Raw genomic sequence first — 18,154 nt, 5'->3', positions numbered from 1 at the left:
AGGGCCCAGTGTGTAGAGAGCGATTGCACTTTTCATCTGCTGGCTGGCGTGTTCTTTTTAGTCCTGTCTTTTTGTAGGGTTGGGGAAAACATTTGCTCCTGTCAGTCTTGCCATTTGGATCCAGCAATGGAAGATAGGTGCTGACGCCCTCCCGGAAATGTGTAGGGCGGTGCTTGCAGCACCTGCAGGCTGGAATGTGTCCCTGGGTGGAACTGAGGAGGGTGGTGTGCTTGGAGCAGGTGGTACAGCGTGAACCTGGGCCGATTCGCTGTGTCCTCACTGACACGCTGGGCTGGGCTGGGCTGGGCTGGGGGCACACTGCCTGTCTGTCTGTGAACTCGCGTCTTTGGCTGTCTTTCTTCGCAATCGTCCCCGCTTGCAGAGGCGGCGCTGGAGAAAGGCACACGCAGCAGCACTGATGGCGGTCTGCTCGAAGGCGGCCCTGGCGGAATGTCTGCCATAGCCTTGTCCCCTGAGTGACGCGGGAGCACCTGCACCACCAGGCTGACAAGGAACTGTTTCAGTTAAAATGTGGGGAAGTGAAGGCGTCGTGCACCCGTCTCACAGTCTGGGAGCAGCTCAGGGATGCTGGACAAGCACTTGGCTATGGCCAGCTGTTACCGATGGTTCTCGCAGAAACCGCACTTGGTAGCTGGAGTTCAGTATGAGTTGAGACGCCTTAGGAAGCCCCCGCGGAGGCCTCCCTGGAGTTGATTCAGTCACTTCCTGTTTCCGCGATGCACCTGACCTCACCCGGTTTGCAACAGGACTCGGAGCTGCTGCTCATCTTCCTCTTCCCTCTTCTGGCCTTGACCCATCACGTCTTCTGTTGGCCTGGGCCCATGTTCCCAAAGGCACCCGTGTGGGCCTTTCTCAGCGAAAAGGAAGCCACCACACAGAATGGGAGCCCTGTCCAGACCCTGATTTTAGTGCCTTGGCTCTGTCCCGGCTTGCTTTCTAAGCACTTGTGGCTCAAGCCGCCTGCTGGGGACTGTGGCACACCTGCAGACGGGGCTGCGCAGCGGACCGTCTGAGCCGCCAGTGGGTGTTTTGCAGATTCTTTGGTATCCAGAGACAGGCCCTGTGAATTAGGCCAGGGTCTGTGTGGGGTCTCCTGTGTGAACGTTTGGAGAGAGCAGTGTTCTGCTGGCTGAGGGGATGGTGGGAGCCTGTGGGCAGCAGGCACCCCGCATTCAGCGACCAAGGCCAGGGAGAGCACAGCCAGGCGTTGGGCCAGGCTGGGGCGATGGCCGGTGCCAGGGCAGAGGTGTGGGCAGCTTTTGGTGCGGGAGGGCCATGGGTGCTGGCGGAAAGGTTTGATCTCCTGTAGTCTGGGGGCAGCTTCTTCAGGGAGACTCCTGCTGGGGCGTGTTTTAGAAGGCTCCCTGGAAACGCAAATGGGCGGCTCTGGGACAAGGGCCAGGAGGGGCCGGCTGGCCTGGCCGTGGTGCTGCTGCTGTTAGCTGCACAGGCACATCCTGGTGGAGGCATTGTAGGACACCAGGGTGGTACCTCCTAGTGGGCAGGTGCAGTGGCAGGCTTCAGGAGTGGCCTGAGGTGTTGCTTGGGGGCTACGCACCTGTGTGGTCCATGAGGTCACACCGTGGAGGTCACACCAGAAGAGGCTGAGGTGCTCAGAGGGTGGCTGTGGTGTCGCGAGTGGGCCCCTGTGGAGGTCACACAAGAAGAGGGTGAGGTGCTCAGAGGGTGGCTGTGGTGTCGCGAGTGGGGCCCCTGTGGAGGTCACACAAGAAGAGGCTGAGGTGCTCAGAGGGTGGCTGGGTGTCGTGAGTGGGGACCCTGTGTAGGAGGGCCAAGGCGATTGAGATTGAGATGAGCCCAGCGAGGGGAAGGAGCTGGGCCAGGCTACATGGGTTTCGTCTCCTGAGGGACTAAGCGAAGCGTGGACACATCAGCAGCCTTTGGCCGAGGCCCGCGGACCCGGGCAGGAGCTGGCGTCTAGGGAGATGGAGGGTTGCCAGTGCGTCATGAAGTCTCCAGTACCCAGCGGCCAGCAGGGCCGCATCTTCTGCCTGGGCAGACCCTAGCCCTGGCTGGCTGGGCCCAAGTACTGCTTTGACAACCTTGACAAAAGCTGGCCCTGAGTAGGGGGCTGTGCAGACAGCCAATGTCACCCAACAGACCTGTGCTCACCTGAGCTTGGCCTTGGGCTCAGGGTCAGCCCCCGCGGCCCGGGAGTGACCAGCCACTGTCTGTCTTGTAGGACGCACGTTCTGTCACTGACTCTTTCTTTTTTTCCACAGCTTACGGTTATTCCAGAAGTTTGACACATTCCGGATTCTGGTTTGTGGCGGGGATGGCAGTGTAGGCTGGGTGCTCTCTGAAATCGACAGCCTCAACCTTCACAAACAGGTACGTGGCTGTGAGGGATCCCGCCGCAGGGGAGAGGCGTGCGCGGTCAGCGAGGCTGCGCGCTCGCCCTCAGCCCAGGGCACCTGGTCTCTGGAGGTGGTGCAAGGAGGGCAGCCTGGCGGCGCCAGGAAGGCCCAGGATCTGGCTGTGAGATATGAGTGGGAGTCCACGCTGAGGAGCAGGTTGGGGTGGGGCCTTCATGCTCCTGTGACCCCCGTGACCCCCGTGACCCCCACCGAATCTCCAGTGGGTGGAGGCGAGATTTCCTGCTTGATGCCTCTTGCTTGTGAGGAGGGACAGACGCGCAGGTGAGCTGCCCAGGTGAGAGGAGTGGTTTATTGGACCCGGCTGCATACTGCACAGGTGCTTGCTGTGTTCCTTGAGGTTTGCCGCTGAGCCGCCCCTCCCCGACTCGCTAGCTGCGGTTAGCATTTCCCTAACTGTCTTTCAGACGTGTCTGGGAGAAGACACAGTGACGCACGGCGCCCCTCTGGTCTGAATGCACTCGTAGTACCCATGCTTTTCCATCACCGTTTTGTAAAATTTCTATTTATTTACTTATTTACTTGAAAGGAAGTGGAAAGAGATCTTTACCCACTAGTTCATGCTCCAAATGCCCAGAGTGCTGGGGCGAGGTCAGGCCGGAACCAGGAGCCTGGAACTCAGTCCAGGTGTCCAGGGTGGTTGACAGAGACCCAAGTGCTTGAGCCATCACGCTGCCTCCCAGGATGCACACAGGCAGGAGCGATGTGGGGCCCAAACTCAGGGACCCTGATGTGGGGGCAGGAGCCTCAAGTAGCATATTAATTACTACACAGGTGCCCACCCTGCCCCTGCGTTGTTAAAATCAGTGTGCTATAGGCACCTCACTGTGTGTGGTCACTGGAGGGCTGTGTGTTGGCGTCCCCTGGCCAGAGCGGGGAGCCCTGGCTTAGCCATGGGTGCACAGGTGGCTTTAACACAGCTCTTGGTGAGAGCATAGTACATACATGGCCCAGTCCTCTCCTCCCCTGGACAGCACCACACGAAACAGGGTCTGCTGTGCCCAGCCGCTCTCAGCTGACGCCATGGAAAGCTGTTCTTTCCGGTGTGCTGTCCACATGGCGCCACTCAGTGGACACGCTCACTTTTGTTTCTTTACTTACCTGTGAAGCCTGAAGTCCCCTCGGTTGATCAGACTTGTGACCGAAGCCCCCGTTGAGGTCTTTGCCTCCTGAGGACGAGTGTGCGCTGACGCCTGTGTGTCACCGCAGCTTTTCCTAGTTGGTCGTCTGCCTGCAACACGCCGCTCTGTGTTTTCCTCCGTGATGCTGCTGTTCACACCTTCTGGTGCTGTAGTTATCGAGGTCCCTTTTGAAGAGAGACCCCAGGCTTCTCTGAGGCGTGGCCGTGTCTGCAGGGATTTGGAGTTCCCTGCAAGCCCCGCTCCCCAGCTGGTGGTGTGGAGGGTGGGCTTCCCCTGTCACTGTTGAGCTGGCACTGAACCCTGGAGGCAGGCGCTCCTCCGTCCCCAGGTGCGGCGGCCCGGCCAGGGAGGAGAAATAGCACCACCTGGTGGTCGGATTGCAGTAGTCGGCTCAGGTCCAGCTTCAAATTCTGCTCACTTGTGAGCTGTTTACAAGTTCACTGTCGCTAGTTAGTGAGACAGCGACGCTTTGTGGTCCGTTTTTGTCCACTCAGTTCAGTGAGTGTTTATCTCCTGTGATTTCTTTTGGGCTCTGCATGTCCCCCCACCCCTGCTTCTCTGGGCCCCCTCTCACTCCTCACTCACTCACTTTTTTTTTTTTTAACTTTTATTTAGTAGTTATAAATTTCCAGAGTACAGTTTATGGATTACAATGCCTCCCCCCCCCCCATAACTTCCCACCCACCCACAACCCTCCCATCTCCCGCTCCCTCTCCCATTCCATTCACATCGATTCATTTTCAACTATCTTTATATACAGAAGATCAATTTAGTATATATTAAGTAAAGATTTCATCAGTTTGCCCCCACACAGAACACAAATTGCCAAGTACTGTTTGAGCACTAGTCATATCATTAATTCACATTGAACTACACATTAAGGACAGAGATCCTACATGGGGAGTAAGTGCACAGTGACTCCTGTTGTTGTCTTAACAAATTGACACTCTTGTTTAAGGTGTCAGCAATCTCCCCAGGCTCTAGTCATGAGTTGCCAAGGCCATGGAAGCCCCCTGAGCTTGCCAACTTTGATCTTATTTCGACAAGGCCATAGTCAAAGTGGAAATGTGCCAGGGGATTCCAATACAATCCCATCAAGGTTGCATGTACCAATGCTACCTCATTAGTCCAAGTGATCAATTTCAGGTCACAATTGATCATAATGATAGGTCTAAGTGTCAAAGGGATCACATAAACAAGACTAGTGTCTGCTAATACTAACTGATAGAATTAAAAAGCATGGGAAGCAGGATACACAGCAGACACATAGAATGGCAGTTGTCCTAAATAGCACTCTGGCCTCGGAATGGGCCCTTGAGGCATTTGGATCTGGCTGAAGAGCCCATGAGAGTAGTTTAGGCATGGAAAGCCAAGATACTCTGGCAAAAAAAAAAAAAAAAAAAAAAAAAAAGAAAAGAAAGAGAGAGAGAGAGAGAGAGAGAGAGAGAGAGAAAGGACCTAAATGAAAGATATCTGCGAGTGAGATCCCAGTGGAAAGAACGGGCCATCAAAGAAGGAGGTACCTTTCTCACTCACTCTTAAATGCTGTCTCCTGGTCCTTTAGCCTCCTCTGCAGAGGGCGCTGGCTGCCGTCTCTGTTCTCGGGGAGCCCGAGCACTGTGGGTGCCCCACACTGAGCTACGCCTTTCCCGGGGTCGGAGCCAGAGTGGCATGTTTGTTCTGGATGCCTCCAGTCTTGGAAGCGAGGGGATCCTGGGAGCAGGGAGGCAGTCGGCCTCTCTGGGGGCAGTCCTGCTCCACTTGGACCCGTGTCCTTTGCCTTCTAGCAGAGGTGACCAGACCGTGGATTTGGTCCCTCTTTCCACTGCCCTCCTCCGCACCGAGGCCTGACCTGCCCCTGCCTAGACGCGACCCCTGCTGCCTGAAATGCCTCCTGTCCCTTTACCTCACTGCCTGCTGTTTTTCCTGTGCCAAGGCCCCAGCCCCTGGTTTCCCTTCCGTGCAGTGCTCTCTGTCTGGTGTGTCCCCGCAGTGCTTGCCACTGCCGCAGTGTGGCCGGGGCCCAGCTCCAGCCGTGTGTGTCGGTGAACAGAGGCTGTGCAGGGCTATGGGGAGTCAGGGCTCGGGACTGGCCCCGGGAGCTGTGAGTCTGCAGGAGCTCTGCTCCTGCCGGTCACTGTATCGTCAGAGCAGGGGCAGCCAGTGTTTTAGGAGGTCTCAGGGCGCCGACCTGGCATGCAGGGCTCTGCGGTGGGTATGCCAAGTGGAGGGGGTGGCTTTGGGGGAAGGGCAGGCAGGTGGGTTCAGACTGAGCCTGAAGTGGCTTGTGTTTGCGTCCCAACTGGGTGGCCCCAGCGCCTTCCTCTGATGGAACTTAGAAGCCACTGAAGACGTTTCTAGAAGCATGGCGTGGTTTCCGGAAGGTGCAGTTGGCATCAGTGAGACTCGAGAGATCACATCAGTGGGGGCTCGAGAGAAGGTGGGGGAGGTAGAGGTGGGTTCTTCAGGGTTGTGGTCGCCATGCCGACGGGAAACAAGCGGGTTTTGGCAGCGGTCGAGAGAGTTTCTGGGTGTTGCGGTGTGGCACAGCTGGGGTGAGCCTCAGGGCTGGGGCCCGTGGCTCCACGTGTTGTGTTGGGTTCCGAAGACGCCCCAGAGAACATGCCAGCCATGCCGCTGCAGCCCAGCCTGTGGCATCGTGAAGGCTCGCGGAGAGGGCACGTGGTGGGGAGGTGGCTCCGGTGACCAGGCGCTCCAATGGTGTCTTCCCTCCTGTTTCCTGCCAGTGTCAGCTGGGAGTGCTGCCCCTTGGGACAGGGAATGACTTGGCCCGTGTGCTTGGCTGGGGCTCGGCCTGTGACGATGACACGCAGCTCCCGCAGATCCTGGCGAAGCTGGAAAGGGCCAGCACCAAGATGCTGGACAGGTGAGTGGGGTGGAGGCTGCCGTGAGCGAAAGGCCGCCTTGGACAGGTGTCCTGAACGTCAGGCTTACGTAGACCCCTGTCTGACCGTGACGCTGTGACCCAGTGGACTCACCCCCACCTCTTCTTCTCTTCTCTGATATTTATTTGAAAGTTCGAGGTCTTCATCCGCTGGTTCACTCCCCAGGTGGCTGCAATGGCCAGGGCTGAGCCAGGCCAGAGCCAGGAGCCAGGAGCTTCATCCGAGTCTCCCATGTGGGTGCAGGGGCCCAAGCACTTGGGCTATCTTCCACTGCCTTCCCAAGCTATGAGCAGAGAGCTGGAGTGGAAGTGGAGCAGCAGGACAGGAGCCAGTGCCCAGATGGGATGCCGGCACTGCAGGCGGGGGCTTCACCTGCTACGCCACAGTGCCAGCCCCTTTTTTCTAACATCTTTGATTATCGATCTGACTTTAGAAGGGGCACCAACAAACGAAGCAATCTAAGAGTCTGCCATGTGGGAGGCCTTCTTGGGAGGCCCACCCCAAGCCCGTCAGGGCCCGAGGATAAGGTGACCTGCAACCGTTGGCTGTCCCGGCCCAGGGCCCTGTCACACACTCGAGCAGTTCTGTTTTCCCGTATTCCAGTCAGGAAGCACTCGGGAATTGTCCTCCAGTGCTGAAAGCCACCTCGGCCTTCTTGAATGAGCCTGGGGGGTGCAGCCCACTGAGCAGAGTGCAGCCTGTGCCGTGGGCGTTGAGGAGTGGCTCCCTGCTGCCCGGGACCCGCGTGCCGTGGCCGCCCATCTGAGGCTTCTGTATGCCAGGGAAGCAGCGCTGTGGCGCTGTCTGTAGGCGGGTGGACACTGTTCCCTCAGGAGTGGCCAGCGTCGGTGGGCTCGGCCCCTTTCAGCAGAGCCCAGTGGTTGTGGACTTAGACGTGGGTTGCAATGCAGAGTCAGGACAAAGGGCGTAAACACAAGCTCCCAGGCCAGCCAAGGGCTGGGCACAGGGTTTACCCTCAGGGTGGGGGGTCCTGGGTCCGAGGTCGTCCCGGGCTGGCTGGGGCTGACCTCTTGACCTCTTGTGTGTCCAGGTGGAGCGTCATGGCATATGAGACCAAACTGCCTCGGCAGGCCTCCTGCTCCACGGTCACGGAGGACTTCAGCGAGGATTCCGAGGTGCGGCCAGGCTGTTCGCCTCACGCGGCCCCGTGCAGGTGCAGGGTTCGCACTCCCCCTCAGAGGCTTGGACGGCCTGGATTTGGGGGCCTTTTGATGACTGCCCCCCCCCCCGGGAGCTCCCCACTCGCCCGTGCATCGCACCAGCTCCTCCCTGCCCTGCTGCCGCCGACCCTGGCCACCCTGCGGCCCCCTTCCCAGCAGCCCCCAAGCTCAGCTGCTGCTGCTGCCTGCGGCCCCGCCTCTGCTGTGGTTTGATCACGCTCCTCTGGGTCCCTTGTCACTGCCCCTGCTGAATGTGCTGGTGTGAGGGGCTCCTGCCCGTGGCAGTCCCTGCTCTCCAGGGCTTGGGGCAGTAGAGAGGGGAGCTTCTTTCTGTCGGGGGAAGGGTAGTCAGAGCCACAGGCCACCTCTGCCTGGGCCAGCTCCCACGTGGCCTTTGGAACCAGGCGTGGTTTGCCTGTGTCTTAAGTTTTTTTTTTTTTTTTGACAAGCAGAGTGGACGGTGAGAGAGAGAGAAAGGTCTTCCTTTTGCTGTTGATTCACCCTCCAGTGGCCACCGCGGCTGGCGCGCTGCGGCTGGTGTGCTGCGGCTAGCGTACCGCGCTGATCTGATGGCAGGAGCCAGGTGCTTTTCCTGGTCTCCCATGGGGTGCAGGGCCCAAGCACTTGGGCCATCCTCCACTGTACTCCCGGGCCACAGCAGAGAGCTGGCCTGGAAGAGGGGCAACCGGGACAGAATCCGGCGCCCCTACCGGGACTAGAACCCGGTGTGCCGGCACCGCTAGGTGGAGGATTAGCCTAGTGAGCCTTAAGTTTTTTAATTTGAGAGGAAGACCATGTGGGCAGAGCCTAAAGTCCTTGCCTCCTGGCCAGTTGTCAAGTCTGCTGACTCCTGCGCTGGGCCTGAAAGACAGCGCTCGCCACGCAGGCGTAGAGCTGCCGTTTGGATGGCGGCGGCCAGGTCTGTGCCACAGCGGAGGGCACACGTGGGCGAACAGTGGGCGTCTCCTTCAGTGGAGCCGTGGGGAGGAGACGGCACGGGCGCGTGCTACGGCTGCTTGAGGCTTTCCGTGGGTTCTTTCCCGGTATCCACGCCATGATGAAGCTTTGGGGTCTTTGGTGTAGCGCTGGCCAGCCCAGGTCAGCATGGGCAGGGAGCCGAGGCCCTGGCTGGGTCCGGCCTGGCCCCTTAGCAGGGAGTTCTGCTCCCAGGGAGCGCGCAGGAGAGCCGCCGGCCGGGCTCTGGAGCTGTGGTCCGGGCTCCTGAGCGTGCGCCCCCTGCTGGCGTGTCCGGGAGGCTGAGCGTGCGCCCCCTGCTGGCGTAGGTGCAGCAGATTCTCTTCTATGAAGACTCGGTCGCAGCGCACCTCTCCAAGATCCTGACCTCGGACCAGCACTCGGTGGTCATCTCTTCCGCCAAGTGGGTGCCGGCGGCCTTGGGGCGGGGCGCCCGGCGCAGGCCTGGCGCCGACGCTGGGAGCACCTTCCTGTCGCCCCACAGGGTGCTCTGCGAGACGGTGAAGGACTTCGTGGCCCGGGTCGGGAAGGCTTACGAGAAGACGACCGAGAGCTCAGGGGAGTCGGAGGTCATGGCCAAGAAGGTGGGTCCCGGGCCCCTGGCGGAAGGGCTGTCCGGGCCGCGAGGAGCCCACGCCCCATGCCGCTTTGTTCTCATCCAGTGCTCAGTCCTGAAAGAGAAGCTGGATTCTCTCCTCAAGACCCTGGACGACGAGTCCCAGGCCACGTCCTCACTGCCCAACCCACCCCCCACCATCGCCGAGGAGGCTGAGGACGGGGACGGGGCGGGCGGCGGCTGCGGGGCTGCCCCGGGCCGCTCCGTGGGCTCCACGTGCCCGGCCCGGCCGCAGATATTCCGGCCTCGGGAGCAGCTCATGCTGAGAGCCAACAGCCTGAAGAAGGCGATTCGCCAGATCATCGAGCACACGGAGAAAGGTGACGGCATCCCAGCCAGGCGGCAAGACACGCGGGGACCGCCACCCGGCCTGCACCTCCCCGGGCCCCGCCCCCAGCGTGCATTTGCATGTCCTCAGCCCTCTTGGGTGGGCGCTCACTGCCCCCAGAGCTCATGGCCTCGCCTCTCCTGGGCCACGTGCAGGGACTGGGGGAACGTAGGGCAGGGCCGTGTGGAGGTGAGCTGAGGGGCCCCTGTGCACCGTGGCCCTGTGCTCAGCGCTTCCTCCCTCTGCACAGCCGTCGACGAGCAGAACGCCCAGACCCAGGGGCAGGAGGGCTTCGACCTGGGCCTCTCGGAGTCAGAGAAGAAAGACCTCAAGGCGGACGACAGGGTGTGCCTGCCGCCGCTCCCTGCCGAGGGCTGTGGGGCCGCCAAGGGAAGGAGCTTCCGCAAAGGTACTGCTGTGGCCCGCGTGCTGTGGCCAGGGCTTTGCACGGCGGGCTTGCCCCGAGAAATGGCGGGGCGCTTCCCTGGAGGGGGCTGGCCGCTCGTCCACTGGGAATTCACGCTGCGCAGCCTGCGTGTGCATGTGGGGCCATCCAGCTTCTCCGGGATCTCGAGTGGCAGGGAGCACCCTCCTTGCAGGCGGCTTTGGTGGCCTGCAGGTACTGAGAGGTGGGGACTGTGAATCCTTCCTTGCTGTGCCCCACACAGCTGCCCAGAGGGGCCTTGTGCCCTCCTGGAACCGACCCCCACTTGGCCCCAGCCCCGCCTCCACAGCCTGTCTCAGCCACTGGGCAGGATCTGCCTGGAGCTGCTGCCCTGGCCTTGTGTGGGTTCCTGGTCCACGGCGCTCCTTCCCCCGGCTGCCATGTGCGGCCCGTGTCGCCCTTTGCACGCGGCACATGCCCTCCCCGGCGTCTCTCCCTCACACACTTTGGCAGGGCCCAAGGCACTCTGGGACCTCCTGTTCATTTCCCTGAAGACCTCCTTCAAGGTTTTCTCTCTGCCGTCACAGTGTCCAGGGCCCCGTGTGAGAAGCTGATGGGCAAAGGAGCTTTGTCCCTGGGCAGCTCCGCCTCTCTTCCCCCCCAGACAGGAGGCCGCGACAGCTTGCCTGCGCTCAACACCAAGATCCTGTACCCGAGTGAGTGTCGCCCCACCCAGCCTCACCCCGGCCTGGCCTGGGCGGGAATCAGATGCGGTCGCGGCCCCCACAGAACTGACAGGTGCCTGGGGAAGATGGACAGGACTTTAAAGCTCACGGGGCTCTGCAAGGGTCCCCTTTTTTATGAAAGGCCACCAGCCCCCACACAAGCCCCGGGGCACCCGGAGGATGCTGCTGCAAAGGGGGTGCTCATGTTGGGGTTAAGGAGTAAATGGCAGTTCCTGAACCGAAGGGGGGGCTGGGCGGATAGCGGCAGAGGAGCCGGTGGGACTGCTGCAGCAGGTGCGGCTGTCTGGAGTGTCCCTGTGCAGGTGGGGGGACTCCCCTCCCTGGAGTGTTCCCTCTGCTGGTGGGGGGACTCCCCTTCCTGGAGTGTCCTCGTGTAGCTGGGGGGGACTCCCCTCCCTGGAGTGTCCCTGTGCAGGTGGGGGGACTCCCCTCCTGGAGTGTTCCCTGTGCAGGTGGGGGGACTCCCCTCCTGGAGTGTTCCTTGAGGTTTCTTGCTCACAAAAGGGTGGCCTTACAATGCCACTCAGTTGACTAATTCCTTGAGAGGTCAGAGGTCATCTTTGCGGCACTTCTTAGATTCCCCGAGAAGTCTCTCGGGCTCTGTAATGGGGTGCTGATGGCGGTGTGTGTACCTGCTAGGGTAGGAATACTCGCTTATCATCACGTCCGTCAGTGCCAGGCAGGGGCTGCTCCTGCGTGTGCCGCTCTGACAGCGGGGTCTCCCCCGTCCCCTCCCCTGCAGGCGTTCGCGCTGGGCTGTCTGGTTCCTTGCCTGGGAGCTCTGTCATCAGTCGCCTGTTAATCAATGCCGATCCCTTCAACTCAGAGCCAGAAAACCTGTGAGTATGAGGCTGACCCGAGCGGGCGTGGTGGGGGAGCCGGCGCGTGGGAGACTTCAGACTTCAGGATGGCCTGGCGGGGTCAGGCACAGCTGCCCCCTGCTCCTTTCCTGGCGCGTTGCTGGTGGGAGAGCTTAAGAACTGCGTCTATGGGGCTGCTGCAGGAGGGCCAAGGTCAGGGCCGCCGTGGCTCCTCTCCAGGCACAGTGTGGGCACCCACCTGCGTCCTCTGAGTGTCCGTCCCCTTCCCAGGTTGGGGGCAGGGCCAGCGACTCCTGCTCGGAGCTGGCTGCATACTTGCTGGGTCGCCTGGCCCTTTGCTGATGCCTCCCCGCTCACAGCCTTTGCTCTCCTCTGCTCGGGCTCTGGCCTTCCCACAATGCCTCCTGTCCCCAGCGGTCATGCAGAATCCTGGATCCCTGGGCGGATTGTCCTGGGTGTCTGCTCCCCAGGGAGACAGCTGTCCTGGGCTATGGGACTACAGGAAGAAGCCGGGAGGGCGTGTTCCTGTGCCCGGCTTCTCTGGCCGTCCGGAGGCGGGCGTGCTGGCAGTCGGTGGAGTTTTCTTGCGTGTGGGACACCACTGCAGACACAGACGGCTTTCTGAACACCCCTCCGCTAGACTCCGCCTCCTCTTGGCTGGGGGCGGGTCCTGGGGGCTGCGGGCAGGAGCTGGCCCTTTGGCGTGGCACGGTGAGGCTGGAGCTGAGGGAAGTGTATGGTACACAGGCGCTCACCCCGTGCTCCTTGGTTTCCTTCCCCCGAGGTGGTGGAGCCTCACTCTCCCTGCCACGGCCGGGGAGGAGGGGAAGGCCCGTGGGGGCGTGGCCCCAGCAGTGTACATGGGGAAGGAGGCTTTGTGACCACAGAGCTGGATGGACATCTTCAGGTCACTTTGTAATTTGGAGACTGCGTGGATTGGGTCTAGGGATGTTTGGGAAATGTGTTAGGATCCAGGGCTGAGATGTGTGCATTTGTGCGTCGCGAAGATCTCCGGTTTGGGCGCTGTGGGCAAGAGGTGCAGCGCTGCTGGGGAGGCCGGCATGTCCTTCGCCCCTCAGCCCGGCGTCCCCTTGGGCCCAGTACCCCAGGGAACCAGGGACCAGGAGAGCGCTCGGTGGCCGAGGAGCAGAGAAGCAAACGCTGGGCTTTGCTTGCAGTGGAGACGAAGCCCGGCAGGAGCTGTGCCCTGGGGGAGCCTTGAGCGCGTTGTGCGTGGGCTTTGCAGGCTGATCACTGCTCTAGGCCTCGTGCCTTTCTGACCGTGTGAACACGCCCAGCCCCGCTGAGTTGTGCGTCCAAAACTGGCAAATGGTGTGGCTTGTGAGGTGTGTCTCAGGGAAGCGCATCGGAAAAAGGAGAAGGCAGCTTTGCCGTAGGGAGGGAGTGCTGAGAGGCGGGACTGCGGTCCAGCTGCCGGGCCGGGCTCCTGGCACCGACTTCCTCCCCCTCGCAGAGAGTATTACACCGAAAAGTGCGTCATGAACAACTACTTCGGCATCGGGCTGGATGCGAAGATTTCGCTGGACTTCAACAACAAGCGCGATGAGCACCCGGAGAAATGCCGGTGGGTGGCGGCTCCGCTCTGCGCTCCTCTGGGGCAGCGGCCGGCGTTCCTGGGCGAGCGGGTTCCAGAGTGGGCAGAACGCCCACGGCAGGACCCAGACAGCCGGACCTTGTTGCGGCTCTCACGGAGCAGTGGGGGAGCCGGTGGCGGTGCAGGAAGCTGACCAGCAAGTGGGCTCCCCTGCGGGTTGGCCCGAGTCGGCAGGGCAGGTCCCGCACGAGGAAACCCTGCCTCCCCGGTGTCGGTGGGGAAGAGCAAGGGGCGCTGGGCTGTGCCATGTCACCCAGGCACAGAGGGGGCAGGGGGACACAGCTTAGCCAGCAAACCCAGCCCACAGGAAGGGCTCGAGCCAGGAACTCCATCCGGGTCTCCCACATGGTGGCACTGAGCCGTCACCTGTTGCCGCCTTGGGGTGCGCGTCAGCAGGAAACTAGGTCAGAAGCAGAGGCACGGCTGGGTGCAGCCCGCTGACACGGAACGTGGCTGTCCCGAGGCGGCTTAGCCCTGGGCTCGCGCCTGCCCTGCGTGCCGCCCTCAGGCAGACTTCCTAGCGCGGTCCGAGTCAGGCTGCCTCGTGAGCCGATGCCATGCCCGGCCTGAAGGGTGCGCTCCCGTTTCAGGAGCAGGACCAAGAACATGATGTGGTACGGGGTCCTGGGCACCAAGGAGCTGCTGCACAGGACCTACAAGAACCTGGAGCAGAAGGTCTTGCTGGAGGTGAGCGCGGGCGGCGCTGCCTGGGCTCCCCGCCTGGCCCTGGCTGCTGGGCTGGCGCGGCTGCCGGAGGCGCAGGGCCGGCTGACGCATTCTCTCCGCTTTCCCCCTGCGTCCCTGCTGCTCAGTGTGACGGGAGACCCATCCCCCTCCCCAGTCTGCAGGGGATCGCTGTGCTCAACATCCCCAGCTACGCCGGGGGGACCAACTTCTGGGGGGGCACCAAGGAAGATGACGTACGTATGGGGTGCAGGTGGGCAGGAGCAGCCAGAGGGCCGCGGGGTGCCGGCATCGTGAGGGGCTGCGCGGGGCAGAGGGGCGAGGGGGGAGGAAGATACAGAGATGGCGGGGGAGGGGGAGCCTCCAGGCGGGGGGCGGGAGGGTGTTGGGGAGAGCACCGAGAAGCTGGTGCAGAGGCCTTGGCCCACGTAGGTTGAGTGAGCTGGGGGGAGTCTGGGATTTGCCAGCCCCGAGTGGGAAGCTGGGCTGTGGTGTCGGGGGAGGGGGCTCAGCTCATCCTGGCCCCTTCAGACCTTCGCGGCTCCGTCGTTCGATGACAAGATCTTGGAGGTGGTGGCCGTGTTCGGCAGCATGCAGATGGCCGTGTCCCGCGTCATCAAGCTGCAGCATCACCGAATCGCCCAGGTAAGGGCCGTGGTCCCACAGGGCTCTGGCTGAGCCCTGTGCTCGAGGTCGGGTCTGAGCTGGCAGCAGCTTCGCCCAGGCTGCACAGGGCCTGGGAGGGGCGCTTTCTCACACGCATGAGGCCTCTGCGTGGGCTCTGCACTGCCTGACACTGCCTTTGGGGCTGGAGTCCTTCCTGTGGGCCGGGTTTGATGCTAAGCTGTGTCCCCCTGCCCCCTCTGAGCCTGGGTGAGATGGCGCAGCCCAGTGCCGCTCTGCACTTCCCCACTGAGACCAGGGAGCCACTGCCGACCCCAACCCTGGCCGACCTGGGCCGCCACCCGCTGCTTGCCACCTGCACTGTCTTGAAGCCCGCGTTTCTAACTCATGGGCAGCGTGTTTGTTGCTGTCGTCGTTGGCCTGTTGGGCGTGGGCTCTGTTGTGGGGGCATGTGCCTGTGGCAAGGACCCCCTCCACCCTTGTCTGCACACCAGGGTCTACACAGGCTGAACCCAGTGTTCTGGTCTCCACGAGGGGACCTCCTGTGGGCTCTGGGAAGTCTGTGCATCTGCGATGCTCTGGCATCGCCCCAGAGGTGGCTTTTGGGCTCCTGCGGGGCAGGGCTGGGGATGTGGCGCAGGGAGGCCCTGGAGGCTGTGGCTCGGCGCACGAGTGACGGTACTGTCTGGCCAGTGTCGCACCGTGAAGATCTCCATCCTGGGGGACGAGGGCGTGCCTGTGCAGGTGGACGGAGAGGCCTGGATCCAGCCCCCGGGGTACATCCGGATCATCCACAAGAACCGGGCCCAGACGCTGACCAGGGACCGGGTAAGGGCGGCCGGGGAGAGGCCCAGGGCCTGCCTGTGCCACCTGTGCGAGAGCAACCAGAGACGGTCGTGTGTGCATCGGTGGGGGGGTGGGGGGTGGGGGGTGGGGGATGGTTACAGATGCGGAGATGGAGCCAGCGCAGCACTGTCTGGAGCACAAGAAGCCGCGTCCGTGTCCCCTTCCCCAGCTCCTAGCTGGCCCTGCGTGTCCGGCTGGGCGCGTGCTTGCCTCTCGAGGGCAGCAGGCGTCACTCTGGGCTCCCCGTCCTAGGCCTTCGAGAACACCCTCAAGTCCTGGGAGGACAAGCAGAAGTGCGAGCTGCCGCGCCCGCCGTCCTTCTCGCTGCACCCCGAGATCCTGTCTGAGGAGGAGGCCGCCCACATGGACCAGTTTGGGCAGGCCGCGGGGGTCCTCATTCACAGGTGCGCGCCAGCCGTGGGCTGCGCCGGCTCCGAGCCGCCGGCTCCTGGTTCGGCTGTGGGTCTGTGCCCCGGGAAGGCCAGGCCGGGTTCCCTTCTCCCCGGCGCTGGGTTTATTCCCCAGTCCTCTTCCGGTCGTTGCTTGAGGTCTGTGTGCCGTGGATGGAAAGCGCAGGATGCCTCCGTGCCCTGCACTTTCCCCAGAGAGCGGTCTGCACTCTGCTCAGATCAGAGACGGCGGCAGAGGCGTTTCCAGCTCTAACCTGCTGCGGCCCGGTTGGCTCAGCACTCGCGCCGTCCGCTCTCCCGCCCGCCCCGCGAGTCTGCTGTCCGCCTGCTGGCCTGTGGCCCTCTCCAGCTGTCGCCAGCCCTCTCTGCCCCCGGGCCAGCAGGTGCTCCTCCTCAGCTGTCTCCTGGGCTTTCTCACCCTCTGACCTGGCCCCTTGGGTCTGGGCTCGGTGCGTGCCTGCCCTTCCCGGCGTCCATCTCGCCCGGGCCTGTGGCTGCAGCTGCTGCCCTCTCACACCGGGTCTTGTCCCCAGGAGGTCCATTTTGCTCCCAGGCACCCCCAGGTGTTTCAAGTCTGTGCTGCTCTGTGGCCTCCGCCGCCTCGCCTCCTGTGCTTGGTGGTCGGCACTGCCCTGCCCCAGGCCTGCCTCTTCTCCGCAGGCCGACGTGGAAGCTCTAGATGGCCTCACTTAGGTCCTGACCCAGTCCCTTGCTGCGCAGGCTTCGAGCCCTGTCCACCCAGGTGGCAGCCTCAGAGGCCTGCTTGGATGGCCCAGCCCTCTGGGTGGCGCTTTGTGTCCTGCAGCCAGGACAAGCTGTTCCGTGGCCCGTGTGCCTGCGCCGCTCCTCTCCCGTCCCCTCTCGGGGCTGAGCCGGGCAGGGGCAGGATCGCCCTGCTTGGAGCGTGGCGCAGCGGGCGCCTCCCAGGCCGTGCTCGCCGCAGGCTGCCTGCGGGCCGCTCAGGTCTTGCTGTTGTACAAGATTAAGCCCGTCTGTGCGTCTTCTCCCTGGATGGAGGTGTCAGGTTACCCGTGGGAAGGCAGTTGGCCAGGGGCCAGGAAATGACGCGCACAGTCACGGGTGCTGTGGCTGTGACCTAGGGGTGCTGGGGCCTCGCCTGGGGCCTGCTGGCCTGCCAGGGCACCCGCCTGTGTCTGCCCTTGGGGTGCCTGGGCTGGTCCACACGGGTGAGGTCCAGGGCGCTCCTATTGCTTCTGTCTAGTATCCGGGAAATAGCTCAGTCCCACCGAGACGTGGAACAGGAGCTCGCCCATGCAGTCAATGCCAGCTCCAAGGCCATGGACCGAGTGTACGGCAAGCCCCGAGCCGCCGAGGTACCCGCCTTTCCCTGCCCGGCCCCTCCGCGGCGGCTCGCGCGGGCCTGGGCCTGCCTCCTGGCTGCACGCTTGCTCTCCCCTAGGGACTGAGCTGCAGCTTTGTCGTGGAGATGGTGAACAGCATCCGCGCGCTGCGCAGCGAGACGGGGCTGCTGCTGGCCGGGAAGATGGCGCTGGTGAGTCCACAGCTCCTGGCTTGGAGAAGGGTCAGCTTGCATGACAGTGCGGCCGCGCCCACACGCTCCGCCCACGTCCCAGCCGTGTCTTCGCTAGCACGCTAGGGGCGCCTCTGACAGTTTCCTTGTCCTTGGCCAGGGAACGCCCTGGGGGGCTGAGTCCTGCGCCCGCTGCCCTTCCCGGCTTGGGGGGCAGGGCAGCCGCTGGACTGCAGGCCCTGGACCGGGATGAGGCCCGGCGAGCGTGCGGGCTGCACAGAGAGGACCTGGGCGCTCTGCCTGGACCCCGAACGCTGGGGCTGTCGCAGCTGCGGGCGGAGCTGCCTCCCCGCCTGCCTGCCCTCGGTGCGGGGAAGGCCGCGGCCTCTGACGGGGCGCCCGAAGGGGACTGCGCAGGCCAGGCGCCAGCCGCACAGAGGCTGCGGGCCCCAGGGCAGAAGGCAGAGCCGTGGGGCACCGCGGGGCCTGGCGTGTCCCAGTCACCCTCTCTCTCCCTCTCCTCCCGGAGCAGCAGCTGGATCCCCCGCAGAAGGAGCGGCTCGGGGCCGCCCTCGCCGAGGTGGACCGGCAACTCAGGAAGCTGGCGGACGCCCCCTGGCTGTGCCAGCCCCTGGAGCCCAGCGACGAAGAGGTACGTGGGTCCTAGGACTTTGGCCGGGGCCCCAGGTGCAGGGCTGTCGCCTCCGGGGTCCACGCCGTGCAGCCCTGAGTTGGGGGCATCCGTCTGGCAACCCCCGGCCCACCTTCTCAGGACTTCTCTTGAGCCCCTGGGGTGGGGGGCGCGGGAGGAGCTGGCTGTCAGCGTTGAGAGTGCCCTGGGTGTGCAGCGCTGCCGCCCCGGGAAGGAGGCAGGAGGACGGTGGGCGGCAGTGACGGATGGCAGCTCGCGGCAGTGGCTGTGGCCACGCCCACCCCACTCTCTCTCTCTGTGGGGCTGGGGCGCAG

General features: G+C 63.0%; 1 protein-coding gene across 7 annotated transcripts in view; it reads left to right on the top strand.

Moving 5' to 3' along the window:
* DGKD (diacylglycerol kinase delta) overlaps positions 1-18,154 on the top strand; it is a 120,627-nt gene that overhangs the window by 93,170 nt on the left and 9,303 nt on the right. For 6 of the 7 annotated variants that reach the window (XM_051834164.2, XM_070070016.1, XM_051834166.2 and 3 more), the window contains 18 exons: positions 2,265-2,373; positions 6,307-6,446; positions 7,517-7,601; positions 8,930-9,024; positions 9,106-9,205; positions 9,284-9,557; positions 9,816-9,974; positions 10,538-10,666; positions 11,439-11,535; positions 12,992-13,102; positions 13,723-13,819; positions 13,945-14,052; positions 14,348-14,461; positions 15,134-15,268; positions 15,539-15,690; positions 16,919-17,030; positions 17,117-17,209; positions 17,721-17,840. In XM_051834164.2, the coding sequence (XP_051690124.2) occupies positions 2,265-2,373; positions 6,307-6,446; positions 7,517-7,601; positions 8,930-9,024; positions 9,106-9,205; positions 9,284-9,557; positions 9,816-9,974; positions 10,538-10,666; positions 11,439-11,535; positions 12,992-13,102; positions 13,723-13,819; positions 13,945-14,052; positions 14,348-14,461; positions 15,134-15,268; positions 15,539-15,690; positions 16,919-17,030; positions 17,117-17,209; positions 17,721-17,840 (2,230 nt within the window). Of the gene's footprint in view, positions 1-2,264; positions 2,374-6,306; positions 6,447-7,516; positions 7,602-8,929; positions 9,025-9,105; positions 9,206-9,283; positions 9,558-9,815; positions 9,975-10,537; positions 10,667-11,438; positions 11,536-12,991; positions 13,103-13,722; positions 13,820-13,944; positions 14,053-14,347; positions 14,462-15,133; positions 15,269-15,538; positions 15,691-15,914; positions 16,868-16,918; positions 17,031-17,116; positions 17,210-17,720; positions 17,841-18,154 lie in introns of those variants that run through there. The other variant, XM_070070020.1, reaches the window with a different exon arrangement.

The sequence above is a fragment of the Oryctolagus cuniculus genome, chromosome 3, assembly GCF_964237555.1.
Source record: "Oryctolagus cuniculus chromosome 3, mOryCun1.1, whole genome shotgun sequence".
Classification (NCBI taxonomy): Eukaryota; Metazoa; Chordata; class Mammalia; order Lagomorpha; family Leporidae; genus Oryctolagus; species Oryctolagus cuniculus.
This window is presented reverse-complemented; position numbering and strand designations above follow the sequence as displayed.